Here is a 21,861-nt window from a genome sequence, read left to right as displayed (position 1 = left end):
GGTCTATGAGACATCTACAAAAAGAGCTAGAATTTTTTGAACTCGATCAATTTCCATCAAAAAAAGCGAAAAAAACACGTATTTTTGCCTTCTCACGCTATTAAATGCATTTTTGCCCTAACAACCTATAACAACTTACACCATCTGAAAGCTTATTGTCTTAGCTCAAAATATATATATCGATCAAGTCTATGAGACATCTACAAAAAGAGCTAGAATTTTTTTAAACTCGATGAAATTTCATCCAAAAAGCAAAAAAAAACATTTACTTTTATGTTCTCATGCTATTAAATCAATTTTTTTGTTTGACAACCTATAAAAAATTTTATACCATGTGAAAGCTTATTGTTTTACCTTGTATAATGGTGTATAAATCTTATTTCAAAGATGTCTACAAGAGAAGTTAGATTTTTTTAAAGTCAACCATGTCGAATTTCCAGACTGAGATTACGGTACTTCCTACACTGGTAGCTGGTCATCGCCAACAGATCTCCACAGATGTTTTGAGGTATTTTTAAATTTTTTTTTCAATTTAGATTGTGCAACTTGTAGATCACGTAACGTTATGTGTGATATATCAAATAAAAGGTTATGTTATCAGCATGCGTATTAAAGTTAAATCAAATTTGTATGTGCACTAGATCAAAAGATATAACGTGTGTTGGAAAAGAACATCTTTTAACCGTTATCTCCGAATTTTGAATATGAAATTAATTAAAATTTTGTACAATTATAATTTATTTAATTACCTATCTACAGTACAAATTTCATTCATTTATCTATTAAAACAAAAAAGTTATAAGAAGTTGAAGTCGTGTCGCGTTTTCGTTTCATCTTGTTTCAAATCACTACGATACTAAAGAAGTTTTCACTTCAAAAAAAAAACATTTTGAAATTCAGGTGAATCAAGTTTAACTAATTTAGTATCTCATGTAATCTGCGATATTATGTCATAGCGTATTTTTACTATAGAATTAAAAATACATCATATAACGAAATTAGTTTCAAGTTCAAATATTTTCTTTGAATCATTGTCATTAAAATGAAGAAAAATTTGTTTTTTTTTTCAAAAAAAAAAAAATCTTTGGAAAAAGGGCTAAGAAATCATTAAATTAAAAAAAAATGTAGGGAGATAGACCCCAATCAATAAAACATAAAAAAAAATTGTAGGGGATTAGGCCCCTATCATTAAATTTTAATATATAAAAAAAAAAAAAAACTGTAGAGGAATAGACCCCAAACCATATGATTTTTTCTTGTCTTAACCGAACCTGCAGGCTCTAGCTTATTAGGCTGCTCATGAAACAAAACGTTTAAGGTTTATCCAAAATGACGATAAAAATAAAATATGTAGTCGTCAAGGTCTCAGAAAAATAATCCGATTTTCATCAAAATCGGATTATTATTTTTTTCAAGATATTAAGACAAATATTTTTTGAATTAGTAATTATTTTTTGTTTAGTGTAAAAATAGTTGATATTATACTGTTGTTTTGTTTGCCAAAGGTTATATCACCTGTTATTTTCGCTATCCAATACCTACTCTTTGCTCAAAAAACTATAAAGGCATTTTTTTTTTCATCTCAAAAACCAAAAAATATGTTTTTTTGTTCGGTGTAAAAAACGTTAAATTTTCACAATATCCCTGGACTCGTGTTGAGGTGATGATTGGTACAAATATTTTTTTTTTTTTCATCATTTGCAAAAGGGTAAAATAGACATTATCAAAAAAAAAAGTTATTTACTTAATGTGAAATGTCGAAAATAGACGCAAAATAACGATAAAATTTTTTCAAGAATTTTTGCAACGTTTGTATTACTTTACGGCCACGTCCTGAGCATCTGAGTGGATGAGCGGCAATCCTGAGCGACGAGGTGGCCACGTCCTGAGCGGCAATTTCAAGACCCTACAAGTGCAAAAAAATTCTATGAGTATTCGGCTCACACGCGGGAGTATCAGGTTCGATTTCTATACGTGGGATTTTTTTTTTTTTTGTTTTTTTTTTTTTATTTTATAATTCTAAGAGCCAATTTTTCAATCTTCTAATAAACAGTCAGTTAACTGTTCGATGAATAAAGTTATTAGACTCATAAACAATCAGATAAAAACATTGAATTTTTCAATCAAAAATAATTTATTCTACAGAATAACAAAAAAAAAAAAAATTGTCAAATTCAAAAATATTTAAAATTAAACGTCATTTTTATTCATGATTGTTTTTGTTTTCTTGTGTTCCACTGTATTTTTTTTCAAAATTCTTTCAAAACAGCTTTGACAACTGACACAATATTTTTGTTGAGATTATTCCCTAGAATAATTTTTATTCGTTTCTGAAAGAAGCAGATATTTTTATTCTTAGGAATAAGCTATATCTGCCTGTTGAAAAATTGATTTCTTCTCTATCCTTAGGAATAAGTACTAACTGACTGTTTAACTGACTATTGAAAAATTGGCCCTAAATAAAATAAAGTTGGTATGCCATATTGTATAGTTAATATAGATCAACACCTAAAACCAAAATTTCCAAAGAATCTAATGACTTGTTTTGGAAAATTTGATTTTTCAAAAAAAAAAAAAATCAACTTTTTTTCAAAAATCCAAAAATGCATTTCTTCAAAGTTTTATTTTTGATTTATACTAAGACTATATAAATGCTTTTGTATAAGAAATCTAGAAAAAATTTAATAAGTCGTTTGAGAGAAATTCAGAGTTTAAAAAAACGGTTCTATGACAGGTACCTTTAATAATGACTTTCGGAAAAATCTTTCTTTGTCAAAAGATAGGCCTTGTCCAAATACCCACAGCCACACTTAGTTTTTTTTTTTTGTATTTAATCGTTAAAAGAGTTTTTGAGAAAATTATACTTTTCTAGGTATCGGTAAATAAAGTTCTAAAAAATTTAATTCCATAGAATCATCTGTAGGGGAGAGTGGGGCCAAATGTAACACTTTTTTCTAAAATCGATGGTTCTCCTACAAATTTGAAAGTGGGTCAACCACACCTTTTTTAAATTAAAGACCCATGTTTTAGCTCCAAGATCCATCATAAAAATTAAGCAAAACATAACGGTAATGTTGAAAAATAAAGCTTCAAAAAAAAAAATCGTGTTGTTTCAACTTACCCCACATACGGGGCAAAGTGTAACACATACCGGGGTAGGTTGTACCAAAAACTAAAAATAAGCGAAAAATACCTTTATTTGTTTATATTTATTTATTTTTAATTAATAACAATAAAAACAAACCTCAGTCATGAAATTTTGGTGCAAATTTGTAAAAAGTAGAGCAAATCCAAGATTTCCAGAGAAAATTTGACAGTAGTCTTAAATAAAAGTTATTCGAATTCATAAATTGTTTTATAAGCTTTATGAATTCAAGTGGTGGTTCAAAAATGTGTTTCCAATTTCAAAATAAATACAAATTCAATTACAAGCATTCATATTCAGGGTTGTTAATTATATTAGGTAAACAATTTTTCAGTATAGGTAGGTTTTTACATGGTACAACTTGCCCCGGAAAAATGTTACAACTAGCCCCAGCATGAAATTTGGCACATAAAATCAATTTAAAAAAAAAGCGAAACTGATATAGACAAAACATATACACGCAATTTGAGCCAAAACACAGTTGCATATGACAAAAAAACACTTAGCACTCTATCTTTTTCGGGTAAAGAGGTAGACCAAAAATAAAAATTAAAAAAAAAGTTACAAACATGGATTTTTTGGGCACCACTAGTGTAACTTCTCACCCTGTCGTCTAATCTTCATCTGTAGAAAATGTGCCGGTAGATATGCAAAAATTGAGAATTTTTCTCCTTTACGCGTTTCTTAATATTGAAAGGAACATCGCTTTTTTTAGCTGTTAATTCTTACCCCTGTTACATTTAGCCCCACTCTCCCCTACAATCTCCAAAAACTGCTACATACCAAGTTTGAAGAGAATTGATCCATCCGTTTAGGCTGTAGCTTATTAATCAGAGAATTCCTGTCTGTGCCCATTTATTTTTTTTATTTTAAATAAAAATTTGTGTATTAAATCAATAATTTCTCTTCACAAGAAACCATAGGTAATTTAGGCCACAAAACTAAAATATTCGCATCAATTTAGAATATAATGTAGTTCCGCGACGTGCGTCGCTCAGCCGCTCAGGATTGACGTACAGCCGCTCATTACTGCCGCTCAGCCACTCAAGACGGGACCGTACCTTTAAAGAGAAATCCCGAAAAGTTATATAATTGATATAATTATAGGTATAAGGGATTTCGATTTCCGGAAGCAGTTGCTTATAAAATATCAATTTTAAAAATAGGCTAATGTCGAAATTATAAAATAAATCTCTTTTTATGATTAGTTTATTTTAAGTAAAAATTGCAGGTAGTGAGTTTTGGTTGTTAACCGACGATATGCGAAAAATCAACCTCTTGTGGATTCGCGTTCTTACCAACTTATTCAAAAATTAATTGGTAAAGGCATATTTTGGGCCTGAAATTCTCAAATAATTCCATATTCCAGTTGTCTTTATACTTTATTGAGACTCACTGCAGTCTTCTAATAAATAACGGTTAAACATTTTAGACACTACATTTCGTTTAATTTATGTTGCTCGTAAAAAAAAAAGGATTACCAATCCATTCCTCGAAAATTGTATTTTTCGGCGTTAATTGTTATTCCAAAATTTTAACCATCATTTAATTTGTGTGTTTTTTTTATTTACAGGTGATACCCACATGCGTGTACCTAATGTCACGCATCGCTGTACATATGGAAATCGAAGGAACGGCCCAGTGTCCATCGCAAGTGATGCTGGCTGCTGCTCTGGGCTGTGAAGAATTAGGAATAGCTAATAAATTACTAGCGCAAAGTATATTTGGTCTTTGGATGACCAGCGCACTCTTAGAAATCCAATTGAAATCCCATCATCGACCTTATGTAGTTAGAATAGCGTGGCAAAGTTTGCTCGAAAAGTTCAGCCATGGCAATCCAATTGAAAAGAAATACGACGAACCAATGATAATGCTCAAACGGAATGTGTTCTTTTCAAAAAAGGATGAAGAAAAAATCAAGTAAGTTTTAGAGAATCCTATAGATTCCATTGTCCACCAACGACAAGGACGATTTCAAACATACACAAAACCATCAAATGCCAAAACGATGAAACACGTTCTTAATTCTTAAATCTCTTGTGTCCTCTATTTTGTATTTTTTCCTAATTTTTTGTGTTCATTTTTCTTTTTCGAAAATCCGAATTTAATAGAGACCATCGGATATTGGAGCTACTGTACGAGGAGGCGAAACACAATGTGCTAACAGGTCGATACATCATGGAACCAGTGCATTCGGTCATGCTTGGTGGAATACAAGCTCGAATAGAATTGGGTCCCTACAATTCGCACACCCACACAATCAGTTTTTTTAGGTAAGTTTTCACAGTCACAGAGTAGTTGGTCCTTTCAGTTTTTAAGATGACTGAGAAGGATATGGACTTTTCTCTCTCCAAGGATTAAAATTGTCACCCCACTTGTCACGTCACTTTCATTCGTTTCTCTATATTTTTTTTTTTTTTTTGTTATTTTTATTTCCACACGTCATATAACGAAACAGAGAGAATCAATCACGATTTCTGCCACAACACGTTGCCAAAAACTCCAGTTGGTCCTGGTTGCCAGTTAGTCGTAAGAATTCGGCGGAAGTCAAACTTTTAGAACAATACAAACGAGTGCCACAGACAGCAACGACGAGGAAACTCATGAGGAAATATTTGGAATTTTGTTGGGCGCTTCCTTTCTACGGGTAAGTGTACGAGTTGTATTGTTGTAGCGCTTACTCTGCCTGATGATGATGATCCTGATTCCTCCTGAGTGTTGAAAATATTTTTGTTCTTTTTTTTGGATTTTTCATTTAATTTTTATTTTTATATCCTTTTTTCCCACCACCTTCTTTCTCTGTTGTTGGGGTAGTTTCATTCATTTAATTATTTTTGGCAAGAAATCTCATGGAATTAATTAAAACCCAAATCCATCGGAAAGGCAGACAGAAATAAGAATGTTGTGTGCCATTTTTTTTAAGTCGATAAGAACTTTTTGCTATAGCACCAAAAAGTTTGCATTGAGTTTCCGGTGGAGAATGGTGGCGGTGTAACAGTTTTAAATAAATGGAAGAATATTGTTTTTCGTATAGTAGACAGAAAGAGATAGATACAGAGTGGGAGAGAGGAAATAAAAAAGGGTAGAAAAAATGGAAAAACTTAAACATTTTTCAGAGGCAAAGGAGGCTTAATTGCAATTAGACTGCTTTTGCATTTATAAACCATTTTTTGGGAAAATTTACGAGAGTTCAAATTTCTTGACTATACCTAACTGTTCTAGAGCACCCACCACAACCACTATACACCGTACCACAGAGTCAGCACATCGTTTCGTTTGTTCTGTGTTGAAAATGTATAGAGTTAACTTGGCTTAAAGATTGTTTAACAGGGTTGGATTTGAAAATTTCGCACTCTATTTTGCACTGAAAGATAAGAAAAAATGGAAGAATTGGAGTGAAATTTTCTAGGGATTATTAAAGTTACAATAGTTTTGTAAATTAGTGGGTTGGGTTCGATATCCCGCTTTTTATATTCCCGTTTTTTAAACTTCCGCTTTTAGAATCCCGTTTTTCATAATCCCGCTTTTTATAATACCGTTTTCTACTAAATCAAAACTAGTTGTTTTACTTTAAAAAATATATAAAAATAAAACAAATTAAAACATGAGAGATTTTTCTAAACGCATTTAATTAAAACCTTTAACAAAAAATACAATATATGTATAAAACAAATATGAAAAAGTAACGAATGTAATATTAAAAAGAAATCAATTAACAAACTAATATTTACTTTAAAGTTTCAGAAGAAAAATCAAATCGTGATAATCTCATAGATTTATAATAACATAAAATGATTACAACACCTTAAATTAAGTACACACATTCAAAACTTATATTTGGAGGCATTTCAACAATTTTGATATTTAAATAAATAAACTTTCTTTTACCTGTGAACTCAATTTAAGGTTTTAATCATATTATGTTTTTATAAAAGAAATACCGTTTTCATAATGAAAATCATGCAGAAATCCGCTTAATTTTAGGTGGTCTTTTTTTTCCGTGTATTAAAATCTAGCGAATGAGTTAAGAGTTCGTTAAAAAAATAGACTTTGATATTCGAGAAACTATTACCTACTGGTTTACAGCCAAAATGGGCACTCAATCCCACTATTTTTTTCTTACGTACTTTGACCTCAGGAACTCGGAAATCACTTTAAAAAAAAATTACGATGGATACGTTTTCGAGATATAATTTTTCAAAGTTTCTTGTCGTTTTTTTTTCCAGCATACTTAGTATTCGGGCTATATATTGAGTAATAAACAATTAATCTGAACAGAAAAACCGGTTCCTGAAAGCTGATCAAATAAGCAACAATTACTGGAATAACTTTTTTGAGTCACTCTAAAAGTTTAAGTGCATTGTATCAAAACACTTTTAAAAAATCGACTTTTTAAAGGAAATTTTTCCAAAAAATAAAAAGAGTTTCTTACTGACATAAAAAATCTAAATCTTGCGAATCCTCATAGTTTTATATTTTGTATGTATAGTGCACTTTTTGGCAAAGATAACAAGATAATTTTCTTCAAAATATAAGGATAAGTTATAAAGATATGATAATTTTTGTAAATTCTAGTAATTGTAGCTTATTTGATCAGCTTTCAGGAACCGTTTTTTCTGTTCAGATTAGTTATTTATTACTCAAGATATAGCCCGAATACTAAGTATGCTGGAAAAAAAAACGACAAAAAACTTTGAAAAATCATATCTCGAAAACCTATCCATAAATATTTTTTTTGATAAGATTTTCGAGTTTTCTGGGCTCAAATCTATATGAAAAGTATAGCGGCACTTGGTGTCCAAAATGTTTTTATTTTTTTGTAAACTAGTGTTATGGATAAAATAATGCGTTGTCACTGTGTGTTCTATATGTGTGACTGTCATTTTTCTTGTTTGCAAAAGGTGGTAAATTAAATCTTGTAGGTTCATTTGACATCTTCCTGTAAATCATGGTTTTTTTGAACATATTTCAGGAAGTTTTTTTCACATCGTTAAACCAAAATTATAATATGCTTTTTTTATTAATTTTATATAAAATTTTATATAAAAAAAAAAAAAAATAATTTTTAATAAAATTAAAAATTGTTTTTATTTTTTTTTTCATTTTTTCTAATAATGAAAATCGATAAAAAAATTTCTAACGTACATATTACTAAAATCCCTTGCCCACGAAGTTTGAATTAATTCTCTTCCCTTTTAAAATAATTTTAATCTTCAAACTATGAATGCCGTAACAAAGACTTTTAGGAATTTTTTCTCGAAAATTGTATGGATTGTTTTTTTTTTTAAGAAAATATTTCCAATAAGAACAAAATTTTAAAAAAATTATTATTTGACACGTATCAAAAAAATTTCAAAAAATTAACCACCCGTTTTGAAAAAATTTGATTTTTCAAAAAAAAAAAAAATCTATCTATTTTTTAAAGATCCAAAACGGAGGGTTTTTTAAAGTTTTTAGAAGTCACTTGTAATCTAGATTATCATGTTAAGAAGTATAAGTCTTTAAGGCTCATCACAAAGTTGATGTCCTAATTGAACATGCCCGAAATATTCATAGAATAAGACGGTACCAGAAAAGACGCTTATGAGCTTTCACACTGAGCTGAGTTCTGGGTGTTATTGAGTCTTCGTTCCCAAGAGTGTGTCGACTGTCGACTCTAAAAGCTTACATGAAAGATGGTGGTTTTTTTGTTCACATCTTAAGCTGACGCTTGGGGAGGTCCATTGACTCCGTTTGGATAGAAAGTATTTATGTATTTTTATAAAAAACCTTGTTATTTGAAGGAGATAAATTTAAGAAGAGCATCATCTTGATTATTAGATGCTTATTCTTCTCTGTATATGTGGAAGTGGAAAAAGTGGAACTGTAAAGAAGCCAACCCATAGAATCCGTCTTTGGCGGGTTTAACTGATATTGTAAAATAAATTCGCAAATACATAAAACATGGTTTTTGCCCTTGAAAACATTCGTATCTTTGAATTTGAAGATGAAATAAATTTTTTTTTTATTACATATTGAATTTATTCTTAAAAAATAAAGGCGATAAAGGTGTGTTTTACCAGAAGAAAGGTCAAAAACTTTCCTCTAATGCATGCATCCACCCTTTCTGTCTTTCCAAACCTTCCGTATTACATATGTGTGAATGTGTCAGTCCTTTAGGAAGCTATTGTTGACCAGATTTACTGCTTTTCTTCCGTCGCGTCGCTTCGCTTGTTGTTTTCGTTAAGGAAAAATATATTTTCCACAGAAATAATATGTTAGTTGTTGGGATCCACTCAGGCCCCTTTTCCCAGTTACAAATTTGTCCAATTCAACCCTGTACTAACCACTACCACACCCACACCGAACAAAAACGAAAAAAAAAGTGTTAAAACTAGATCCGCGAATATAGGAGTGTCGGATTTGAATAAATTCGCTTTCGCGTTTTCTAATTGCTGTTCTTGGTGCAAAGTTGTTGTGTTTCGAGACAAGTTTTCGAGTTTATAATTGTTTGCTCCAACTTTATTTTACCCAAACCTATATAAATTCAATCTATATGTATACCACACAGATATACGAAGTACGAAGTAATAAACAGAAAAGTATATGAATATAGACCACACGGAATCACGAACGAATTAAGATGGATGTAATTGGGTCGTCATTGGACTCTCACCAGAACCACCATCACACCATTGCGTTCTGTTTTTAACGTTGGTTGGCTTTTGAACACAAATTATAAAAAAAAAATAAAAATAAAAAAAAAATATACAAAATAACTTCCAATTAACCTTAAAGTGGGCATTGATTTGCATTTTTATTATTTTAGCGTGCACTTTATTTTCTTTTTGACGCGCTCGCCCTGTTCAGTGGCGTATTGAGGGGGGGGCTCAGGGGGCTCAAGCCCCCCCCCAAGCCTTCCAGATCATGTTATTTTTTACATAATTTCATTGTAATGTATATGCTTCACTGAAACTTGTTCGTAAATCTTATAGATTTAGAGGCAGCTCACATGCTCGAGCCCCCTCCAAGTTCTGAAACGGCTATTTGTGTTTGTTTGAGTAAGAGCCTTAGCTGTAGCTGGGGGTTGGGTGGTTTTTTTCGGATTTAAGTCCAATTCGAAATTCTTCAGATCACTTTTTAATATAATACGTACGTCGAATATCATCACCGTGTAATTTTGCAAAAGTTCTTATGCAATCTCGATAAACACTTTTTTCAAAAATTATATACTTCTCAAAGCTATTGGAAATAGAAATATTTGATATCTCAAAATCTTAGTGGTCAACATATGTAACTAATGGTTTCTTTCAGCAAATGCCAGTTTGGACTTCGAATTCGGATTATAAAAGCAACATATTACGAAAAAATATATATTTCGAATTAAACATCTAAAATAATTTAATGGAAAATTAGTTTCTAGGCTTTCACTTTCTGCATTTTTCACTCATTTAGATTTTCTGATCGAATTCAATTCACATTATTTCTGTTTGTAAATTTGGTGCCTTTTTTAATGAATCTATAATTTTTAGACAAAATATTATCATAACTTATTTGTGTCTCCTTATTTTTTCTCTTGAATTCTTCTTTTTTTTTCATTAAAATTGCCGATAAAATTGCATCCAGCAGTAATAATTTAACTTCAGAAACAAAATTAAAAAGGATGATCCTTCAGCTATGACAGTTCGAAGCAATTTCGAAGTTTTTGAAATTGATCCAAATGAAGAATATGATATTTTATTTCACGTGAAATCTAAAAGTGATTTCAATTCACTTTCGGTCGAATTGCGGAACAAGAACTTTAAAAACAGGAGACAGCAGTACGAAGCTGTCGACGTCGAGAGCAGTTAAATGCTACTATACCACTTTCAGTATCGCAGCACAGCGCTTCACTCTCGATCAAAGGTGAATAAAATAGAGAGAAAAATTTTTCGTACCCCTCTAAAAAATGTTTGAAAAATTTTCTAGCCCCCTCCAAATTTTTTTCTGGATACGCCACTGGCCCTGTTTACTTTGTGGGGGGAACGAAATGGAGTGAGTATATCGATATTGCTGCATTTTCTTTAGAAAGAACTTAGAGAGGTTTTACTCCAAATCAAAATCAAGGCACTTAATTATAAATTCCATTTGTTTTATGAGGTGGGAAAATTAAGGCAGCGCAAAGGAAATTAAGATTGAAAGTGATTAAATGGGGCTTTTGGTCTCACAAACATAAGGTTTATAATCTAAAAACTAAGAACTGTTCATGGAGAACGAAAAGCAATTAGGAATTAAGTGGGAATAAGCAATCTGGAGCAAACAACTTATTATTTTTAATCTTATCGACGAATGGCGGCGATGCAAATTTTTTTTTTGCTATTTTGTATTGAAGGGGGTCAACTTTATAAAAAAAAAAAAAAACTCAACCCTAACACTGTTGCAAAAATTATAAAAATCAATTATTTTCTAATTTTTAAACAGAAACCATAACAGAGAATGAACAGTTTTTATACGGCTCACTCACAGACCAGTCCTTCAATAACATCGAAGGCACATGGCTTGTGGAAAAGTATATAAATCTTAACTGAATGAACGAATGAACTAAAATTTCCAAAATCTGAGTATGCAGTAATTTGTTGCTAATTTGTTGTTAATTAGTTGCTCTAATCTCGAATTTGTTGCTCCACTCCTTCCCCCTCAAAATTGATGGAAAGGGTGTGGGTGCTATCTTGACGTCAAGATAGCACCTACACCGTTTTTTATAGTTTTTAGGGGCGAGAGTTGACTAGTTTTTGGACTATAAGACTGGAATGGAAAGTGATGGAAAATTTGTATGTTACCTACTTTTTGCAGAGCATGAAATCATGTTTTTAATTTGGCATTTTTAGTTTTTTTGAAAAAAATTATAGATAAAAAGTCTCCAAAAAAATGCATCTGTTGCAGCCGATTTTATGGTCAAATCATGAAGCAACGAATTCAAGATTAGAGCAACTAATTAGCAACAAATTATTGCATACTTATTTTTTTTAATTTTTAGGTTTTTCTTGGTGTGGGTGCTATCTTGACGTTTTGATATGTTCCACAAGTTCCACAATGCATTTTGGACATGAAGGAGATGGATTTCAAAGTTGAATGAGACCTTTTTGAAAAGGTGTTGAGAGGCCCTTTAATTTGATATCATTTTTGTTGCTGTGCGTTAAATTTTGGGGAATTTAGCTTTTTTGAGAAAACTGTTGAAGTGCATTTCAAGCAACAAATTCAAGATTGGAGCAACTAATTAGCAACAAATTACTGCGTACTCAGTTTTTTGAAATGTTGGGTTTTTAATGGGTGTGGGTGCTATCTTGACGTCAAGATAGCACCCACACCCTTTCCATCAATTTTGAGGGGGAAGGAGTGGAGCAACAAATTCGAGATTAGAGCAACTAATTAGCAACAAATTAGCAACAAATTACTGCATATTCAGATTTTGGAAATTTGGGGGTGTGGGTGCTATCTTGACGGACCTGTGTAGCTTAATCTATGTATAACCGAAGTTTTGCTAGAGTTCAGAATGCGCCCTTTGACTCTGTGTACATTTTACATTTGCACTACTTTTCACAGTAAGGCGGGCCCTGTTTATGGGCAGTGGAAGTTAAATTCCGATGAAAGTAAGGGTTTTTTTTTTCGAAATCCATAAGAATTTCATTTAATGATTCGGAATAAACAAGCTACTTAATTTTTGAGAGGCGGTAAATGATTGTTAATCACCATATTCCGTTTAGATCACCTATACCTTAGAGTACCTATACTTTTTGGACACCCTGTATATTAATTACACTGTGCCAAGGCTCTATGGAATTTCCAAATTCTTGTATTTTAATACGCACAAGGGTTCTAAAGTTTTTCATTAAATAAAAATAATATTCCCAAAATGTTAAGTCTTTTTCAGTTTATTTACTCGTAGCCATAAATTACAGGTTCTTTTGAACCGTAAAAGTTGATAGAAAATTTCCAAAACTGGCAACACTGTAATTTTTTAAATGTCATTTTGTCAACCTGGCTTGTATAGTCACAATCTCATGAAACACCTAAGGTGTGCCGGGTGTGATTTTGTAACTATGTTCAAAAATGTAACGGGTGTGACAAATTTTTGTAATGGGGCTGACATTGCATGAAAAAATATATTTTTAGTATATGTATACAAATCCATTAGGGCGTTCGTTATTTAAGAGTTTATCGAGAATCAATTTAAGTCGAAAAAAACTATTTCTAAATAAAAAACAAAAATTCTAAATTTTGGCTATTTGACCATACATTAGCAATTTTAACTATAAAATCGAAATATGAGGACCGAGTTTCATCAATGGATTTGAACTCAGAAGAGGTCAAAGATTAATAAAGTGGATCTTGCTGGTCAATTTTGTCGTCCATTTTTTTTTTACTCCCCTACTGTTATTTGTATTGGAAATAGGCTATTGATTATGTCATAAAAACCATAACTAAAGGAACAAAGACGTTCATCTGTTTTTATTGCAGGAATCGTTCAATGGCTTATAAAAGAAGATAAAACCGCGAAGTGCCATTAAATGAGGGGGTGAAAGCTGAAGATAGGGGGCAAAAGCCCCCTTTTTGGTTTTTTTTTTTTTAATATATATATCTCGTAAACAAAGCACAATTTTGATAAATTGCACTGAAAACTTTTCGTAGAGAATTAATTTTCCTATCGGATTAATGTTTTTTTAAAAATTGAAAAAAAAAAAATATTTCATACCAAAACAGTCGAAACAAACACAACAAAAAAATCAAAATATTCTAATTTTTGAGTTGTTTTGTTTTTTTGGCTGTATATTTTTTTTTGCTTAGATAGACATAATCACTGCTCTAAATAAAAAAAGGAGATTAAATTTCCTTTAAAATGCTGTTCTCAATAAATTTTTCTATTGAAAATTAACCGAACTATGGCCATTTAAACCTATCTTTTTTCGCATTTTTAGTTTTACTCAAGATAAAAAGAAACGTTTGAGGGCAGAGTACGATAACTTAGTTGCCAAGAATTGATATGATTTTTTTATAGAGGAATTTAATACAATTATTTTTAAGCAAGAGGGCAATTTTCTAAAAAACTGACTTAAATAAAAAAAAAATATTTAAAAACAACGGCAACACTTACAGTTATGAATTGTACTTTTCTTAAAAGCCAAAATTGTACACTTAAGTTTTATTTTTAAATCAAGTTATTTTAGTTAATCGTTTTTGAAATAATTGATTTCAAAGTCAAAATTTTGGGAAAAAAAGAGTTTAAAAAACACATTGAATTTTAGGTAGTTGAGTACCTATGTAGTTGCAACTATGACTTTGACCTCTTCTGAGTTCAAATCCATTGATGAAACTCGGTACTCATATTTTGGATACTCAACTACCTCTAGCGCCTGGTCTAATTTAAGAGTATTAGGGCCATGGGATCCATGATGGGTGGAAACATTTTTTTTTTTTTACAAAAAAACCAAAAACCATTTATATTCTAGGCTTTATTTTAAGACCATGAACACTAACATTAGTTTTGGCGTTCTTAGGTTATAAGTGTTTGAAGGAAACCATACTGATTTTTTTGTTTTTTTGACTTTTTTTAAATCAGACGTCAAAACTCGGGTACTCTATCCTGTTATCAAGAGGTCTAGTTTATACCTTTTTTAAAACGGTACTTAATGTAGACAAGAACCTCATCAGTTTTTTTCCTTTAAAAACTATAGGGGAAGTGGGGGCAAGACCACCTATGGGGGCAAGACGGTTTTCGTACTATGTTGTATGAAAAAAGGTAAAATTGGCAACACTTGCAATATAAAATAGGTGCCCTTTGGTACGATCGATCACGTCTGTAAGTTTTAGCAATTTCGGTTAAGACCCCGAAGAGTTACGGTAAATTTTGTGATTTTTCATCAAATTGCTATCGTTCATGTAGAAAGTCAGTTTTATTTTTGACACTGAAATAATTAAAATTTTTAACTTTTCCTTTTTTTATAAAAGAAAGTGAATATTTAAAAGTATTTTCTGCGAAAGAAGGAGTCATAAAGATAAATTAAAAAAAAAAAAAAATACAGAACATCAAATATGATATGACTGGGGCAAGACCGCCCATGGGCGAAATTGGAAGCTTTGGTAGCTTAAACAAAGTGAAAAAAGAAGTTCGCCGTTAAATCTTCTAAAAAGCTTAGCAACAGGCGCCAAACAATACTGTAATTGATGATTCTGAAAAAGAGGACTTTGCAGATTGTATTTGTACCTTCTATCTGCAACTGTTTTCTTGATCTAATCCAAAGTATTGTTGGATTAAGTGCAAAATGTGTACCAAAAAGCTTGTGCTGCAGTGAGAACTTATAAAAATATAGCATACCTAATTGTGTTATTATTACAAATAGGCTGCATTTAAAACAATAGAAACGGTCTTTCTACTAACAAAATTTGATAGGGCGGTCTTACCACCATGTGTGGGGCAGATTAAAGATTTGTAAAATAAGTGTAGATATTTCCGGTACCTAAATATATTTTCGTCTTAAACCATAATTTATATATTTTTACTTGCGATATAGGTAAACTCAAGATAACAATTTTACATGATATTACGATGATGGAGAATGCCAAAAAAGTGGGTCCGGCAATTCTGTCTGTCTGTCTGTCTGTCTGTCTGTCTGTCTGTCTGTCTGTCTGTCTGTCTGTCTGTCTGTGTGTCTGTCTCTATCTGGAGCTGCAGCCTAAACGAGTGAAGTGATTTTCTTCAAACTTGGTAGTTAGCAGTTTTTGGTGATTCCCTAGAGGGGAAATTGAAATTTTTTTTTTATGACCAAAACTAACGGTACCTACGGAAATAGAAAAGTTAATTTTTTTTCAAAAACGGCTCTAACGATTTTGATTAAAATTTTTGTGTGTAGTATTACACATAAGAGCCAACTTTTTAAATAAAAAAAATATTTTTTGTAACGTTATTAACGGTACCTGTCATAGAACGGTTTTTTTCGTTTCTGAATATCTCGTACAACATTAACCCGATTTAAATGAAATTTTTTATACAAAAGTGTGTAAGTAAGCTTAATATTAAAATTTTAGAAAATTTTCAAAAAACGCATTTTTGGTTTTTTAAAAAATATTTCAATTTTTTTTTTTGAAAAATCAATTTTTTCAAAACGGATCAATGAAAAATTTTGAAATTTAGTTTTTATGTGTAAATTAATTATTTCTTCAAAATGGCATACCAACTTTTTTTTGAAAAATGTTAAAAAATTTTATACAGGGTGTCCCAAAAGTAATGGATCAAACGAAATATGCTGATAGGCCAACTTAAGGGCTCTCAGAATTTGGTATTTTGTTCAGCCCAAATCCTTACGGTTTTCGATTTAATGCAGTTTTTGTGAAATTTCGAAAAATGCCGACTTTGCATCAGTATTTTGCTTCCTCCGCTCATAATTGACTTTTGTTTTTTACAATTCTTCCACTAAAACATTGCCTAATAATAGGAAATAATTAATTAATCAAAATATTTTTTATTTCATACGCCATTGTGCTGCAAATTAATTAACAGTTTCATGTTTTATAAAAACTCAATTTCTTACTTTTATTTCAGAGCAACATCCCGAAAAAAATTTGCATGGTGTGATACTGGTTTATTATTTTAAAAACTTGCCGTGTTATTGCAGTTTTCAAAAATGCATAAAAGTTTCCAAAGTTGTAATTAGAACAAAAGATATTACAATTTAAATGCAACAAAACAGGGTTTTTCAGAGAAAAATAACAAACAAAAGTCGAGACTTTTATTCAAAAAGAAATAAACAAACAACAGTCGAGAAAATGTGTTTATTTTTCTTTGTTATTTTTCTCTGAAAAGCCCTGTTTTGTTGCATTTAAATTGTAATATCTTTTGTTATAATTTCAACTTTGGAAATTTTTATACATTTTTGAAAACTGCAATAACACGGAAAGTTTTCAAAATAATAAACCAGTGCCACACCATACAAATTTTTTTCAGGGTGTGTTGCTCTGAAATAAAAGAAAGAAATTGAGTTTTTATAAAACATGGAACTGTTAATTAATTTGCAGCGAGATGGCGTATGAAATAAAAAATATTTTGATTAATTAATTATTTCTTATTATTAGCCAATGTTTTAGTGAAAGAATTGTTAAAAACAAAAATCAATTATGAGCGGAGGAAGAAAAATACTGTTGCAAAGTCGGGATTTTTCGAAATTTCACAAAAACTGCATTAAATCGAAAACCGTAAGGATTTGGGATAAACAAGTTACCAAATTCTGAGAGCCCTTAAGTTGGCCTATCAGCATATTTCGTTTGATCCATTACTTTTGGGACACCCTGTATATAAAAAATAATTTTTTTAAAAAACGGCTCCTACAATTTTCGAAAATTTTTTTCTAAAAATACCTTTTTATACAAGAAATAATATGGCATATTTGTTTTTTTTTTTTAAGATAATTTAAAACGGAGTTTAATTAATTATAAAAACAGATTTAATTTTTTTATACTACTTATGAATATGCTTCAAAATATCAAATTTTCAATTTCTTGAATAAAAAGCTTTAACATTATAGTTACTTTAAGCATAAGAGCAAGTACGTGCGACCCCAGTCGTGCAATTTATTTTTTCAGCTTTCGAGGTTTTTTTTAGAGCCATATCTCTATGGAAAAGTTATCTGACCATGTGTGTTACATAAAAAAGTTTTTAGTCAATTTTCATATGCAAATATTTATATAATGAATATGATAGAATTCAACAGTTTAAAAATTCCAAAACTATTCCAAAGTTCCTCAAATCCAGTTAAGATACAAGTTTTGTTTAAGTTAAGTTTCATCTTTTGCCAACCTTCAACTCACATAGTTAAACTAATGTACCTATTTCTCTTACAATATCCACCTGCACCTGTAAAATATCCTTTGAACTATACTCAAATAACATTACTTCGTTAAAAACAGTAACAATTACCAGCACACAAACTAATTTCCTACAACTGTGTTAATGGTTGAATGTGTGTGTGTGTGTGGGTAGAATGTCCTTTAACCTATTCAGCAAAGTCATAAAAAATGTCACAGAAACCAGTGTTCCCTAAATAAGGTTTCTGAAATTGCATATGGCAGAAGTAGAACGAACGAAATCTCCAATAATATAGTTGCATCGTCGCATAAAAAGGATTAAGATCTTCCACTTTCTGTTCTTGTAAGAGTAGGATGTCCCTTGTGGAGTGAATATATAAATATTGCAATGTGTACGTGTGTGTCCTTTTTTTTTCTATTTTACTTAAAAAAAAATTTTGAACAGTATCACTTTGAAATGTAAACAAAATACACGGGGATTACAAGCAGCTCAGCAAAATGTTATCCTTTTAAAAAGGCACGTTCCAGGACATGAAACAAGCCATATGCTGTTTCTGCTTTTGAAAGAGTCATTCTAGTATCATAAGGTATCTCTCGGTAGGATAGGTAAAGATGTGTGCTGCAGGTAGGTAAGTTAGTTAGGGGGTGATTGGAGGGTCTTTCACCTCATTCCCACACAATGTTAGCTTAAATAACAAAAGGAAGCTTTTAAGACCATCTCGCTTCTAAAGTGGATACTATGGGTACGCCTTGGTGTATATAGTGAATAGAAGTAGCATGGTATACAGTCCGCCTTCACTGGTATTCGTTTTGGTCGTTTTGCTTTTTCGAGCAATAAAATGCAGAAATAAAAGCACGTTCGTGTTCAGCAAGCAGCAAGCTGAGGCTGAGGCTGAGGCTCTTCCCGCTCGGTTCCCACTCCTGTCAGATGAAGTGAATACATGGGAAAATGGGAACGTGTCCCTGTGGCAATTAATTGCTGCGCGCCACATTTATCCTTTTGTTCTATTTGCCAGCGTTTTGTTTGCCTCTTTTTTATTGTTGTATCTTCTATTATTGCCTCAACTGAACCAAACCTCTTTTCCCAAACCACCAACACCTGCCTCCTTCAATCTCCCCTATATCCTGAACTAAAAATTGTTTCTCCATTTCAATGATGTTTTCTTTTTTTCTTCATTTCATTTCATTTCATTTCTGTTTCATTCAATCCATTTGCACAGTGCGGCATTTTTTCATGGTCAAGTGGAGCAGCCAGTTCGTGGTCTTATGAGCTTAGTGAATCACAAGGATGTTTCAGTGATTGTTGCGATAAACGAGCGTGGTATTTTCATCATTGATCCGGTGGAATACGTAAGTGTAATCGGCACAATTGCTTATACTATATTCCATTGTTGCCACATCACATTGATGATAAATGGGTTTTTTTTGCTTGCTTTTTTTGCAGACACTGTTGCTGGGCTTAAGATATGAAGACTTATCCTGGGACTTTGCCAAACCGAGTGCGAGTGATGATCCCGAATGCCAGACGTGTATATTTCTACAGGTGAGTTATTTATTATTAGATATAGCTAAACTATAGTTGAAAAATGTTGATTTATATGCGATGGTATTTGGTTGCAAGGTTGCAAGCTTTACCCATTGCGCTGGTTCAAGAATTTCCATGTTCGGCAGAAACTTGACAATGATACATAGGAACAAGATGGATTGCTGATTTCATGGATTTCGTATTGTTGATAGATAAAAAAGTGTAAATGCCCTTCGCGAAATCAAGGAGTTCACGATAAAATGTAAACACAAGAGAAAAACATCGAAGACTGATATTGTCGTTCACAATATTTAGCTAGAAAATTATTTGCTTGATAAAGGCTTTTTTAAGAAAATAGATGTCCGAAACAGAGATGCAATCATCTACCGATAAAGTCTATAGATCTGAAAATCGGTAAATTTGCTCCATTTTAGGTGATTATGATGCGTCATGCAGACTTTTTTTTTATAAATCCTTAAAGCGGTCTTAAGGTCATACTATTTGCTTTTTGAAGTCGTATTATGTCATGAAGACTTTTCTCTTTCATGAACTCCGACTTTAGTCGCCGACTTTTGTCGACGTCTTTTGTCGACGACTTTTGTCGACGACTTTTGTCGGCGACTTTTGTCGACGACTTTTGTCGACGACTTTTGTCGACGACTTTTGTCGACGACTTTACTCGAAGACTTTTGTCGACGACTTTACTCGAAGACTTTTGTCGACGACTTTTGTTGACGACTTTTGTCGACGACTTTTGTCGACGACTTTAGTTGACGACATTAGTCGAAGGCTTTAGTCGACGACTTTAGTCGGCGACTTTATTCGACGACTTTAGTCGAAGACTTTTGTCGACGATTTTTGTCGACGACTTTTGTCGACGACTTTTGTCGAAGACTTTTGTCGACGACTTTTGTCGACGACTTTTGTCGACGACTTTTGTCGACGACTTTTGTCGACGACTTTAGTCGACGACTTTTGTCGACGACTTTTGTCAACGACTTTTGTCGACGTCTTTTGTCGACGACTTTTGTCGACGACTTTTGTCAACGACTTTTGTCGAAGACTTTAGTCGGCGACTTTAGTCGACGACTTTAGTCGAAGACTTTAGTCGACGACTTTAGTCGAAGACTTTAGTCAGCGACTTTTGTCGACGACTTTTGTCGACGACTTTTGTCGACGACTTTTGTCGACGACTTTTGTCGACGACTTTTGTCGACGACTTTTGTCGACGACTTTTGTCGACGACTTTTGTCGACGACTTTTGTCAACGACTTTTGTCGACGTCTTTTGTCGACGACTTTTGTCGACGACTTTTGTCGACGACTTTTGTCGACGACTTTAGTCGAAGACTTTTGTCGACGACTTTTGTTGACGACTTTTGTCGACGACTTTTGTCGACGACTTTTGTCAACGACTTTTGTCGACGACTTTTGTCGACGACTTTTGTCGACGACTTTTGTCGACGACTTTAGTCGAAGACTTTAGTCGACGACTTTAGTTGACGACATTAGTCGAAGACTTTAGTTGACGACATTAGTCGAAGACTTTAGTGGACGACTTAAGTCGCCGACTTTTGTCAACGACTTTTGTAGACGACTTTTGTCGACGAATTTAGTTGACGACATTAGTCGACGACTTTTGTCGACGACTTTTGTCGACGACTTTTGTCGACGACTTTTGTCGACGACTTTAGTCGAAGACTTTAGTCGAAGACTTTAGTCGAAGACTTTTGTCGACGACTTTTGTCGACGACTTTTGTCGACGACTTTTGTCGACGACTCTAGTCGAAGACTTTAGTCGAAGACTTTTGTCGACGATTTTTGTCGACGACTTTTGTCGACGACTTTTGTCGACGACTTTTGTCGAAGACTTTAGTCGACGACTTTAGTCGCCGACTTTTGTCGACGACTTTTATCGACGACTTTTGTCAAACTTTTTGCTTCGTAAAGTCCTTATACGTTATGAAGACATTTTTCTTTCATAAATAACCATCTGAAAAGAGGTCTTAAGGTCATACTTTTAGCTTCGTGAAGTTCTAATACGTTATGAATACATTTTGCTTTCATAAATTAGCATCTTAAACGTGGTCTTGAGGTCATACTTTTTGCTTCGTGAAGTTCTTATACGTTATGAAGACATTTTTGCTTTCATAAAATAGCATCTTAAAAGAGGTCTTAAGGTCATACTTTTAGCTTCGTGAAGTTCTAATACGTTATGAAGACATTTTTCTTTCATAAAATAGCATCTTCAAAGAGGTCTTAAGGTCATACTTTTAGCTTCGTGAAGTTCTAATACGTTATGAAGACATTTTTCTTTCATAAAATAGCATCTTAAAAGAGTTCTTGAGGTCATACTTTTAGCTTCGTGAAGTTCTAAT

The 21,861-nt window shown here is 32.2% G+C and overlaps 1 protein-coding gene across 1 annotated transcript in view; it reads left to right on the top strand.

The window, feature by feature from the left end:
* Window positions 1–21,861, top strand: part of LOC129916034 (uncharacterized) — a 177,927-nt gene that overhangs the window by 135,629 nt on the left and 20,437 nt on the right. The window contains exons 5-9 of the mRNA XM_055995795.1: window positions 4,719–5,065; window positions 5,257–5,418; window positions 5,604–5,792; window positions 19,180–19,309; window positions 19,404–19,502. Of these exons, the coding sequence (XP_055851770.1) occupies window positions 4,719–5,065; window positions 5,257–5,418; window positions 5,604–5,792; window positions 19,180–19,309; window positions 19,404–19,502 (927 nt within the window). The remainder of the gene's footprint in view (window positions 1–4,718; window positions 5,066–5,256; window positions 5,419–5,603; window positions 5,793–19,179; window positions 19,310–19,403; window positions 19,503–21,861) is intronic.

This window comes from Episyrphus balteatus, chromosome 3 (genome assembly GCF_945859705.1).
Source record: "Episyrphus balteatus chromosome 3, idEpiBalt1.1, whole genome shotgun sequence".
Classification (NCBI taxonomy): domain Eukaryota; kingdom Metazoa; phylum Arthropoda; class Insecta; order Diptera; family Syrphidae; genus Episyrphus; species Episyrphus balteatus.
Note: the sequence above shows the minus strand (reverse complement) of the source record. Positions and strands in the feature narration are given on the sequence as shown.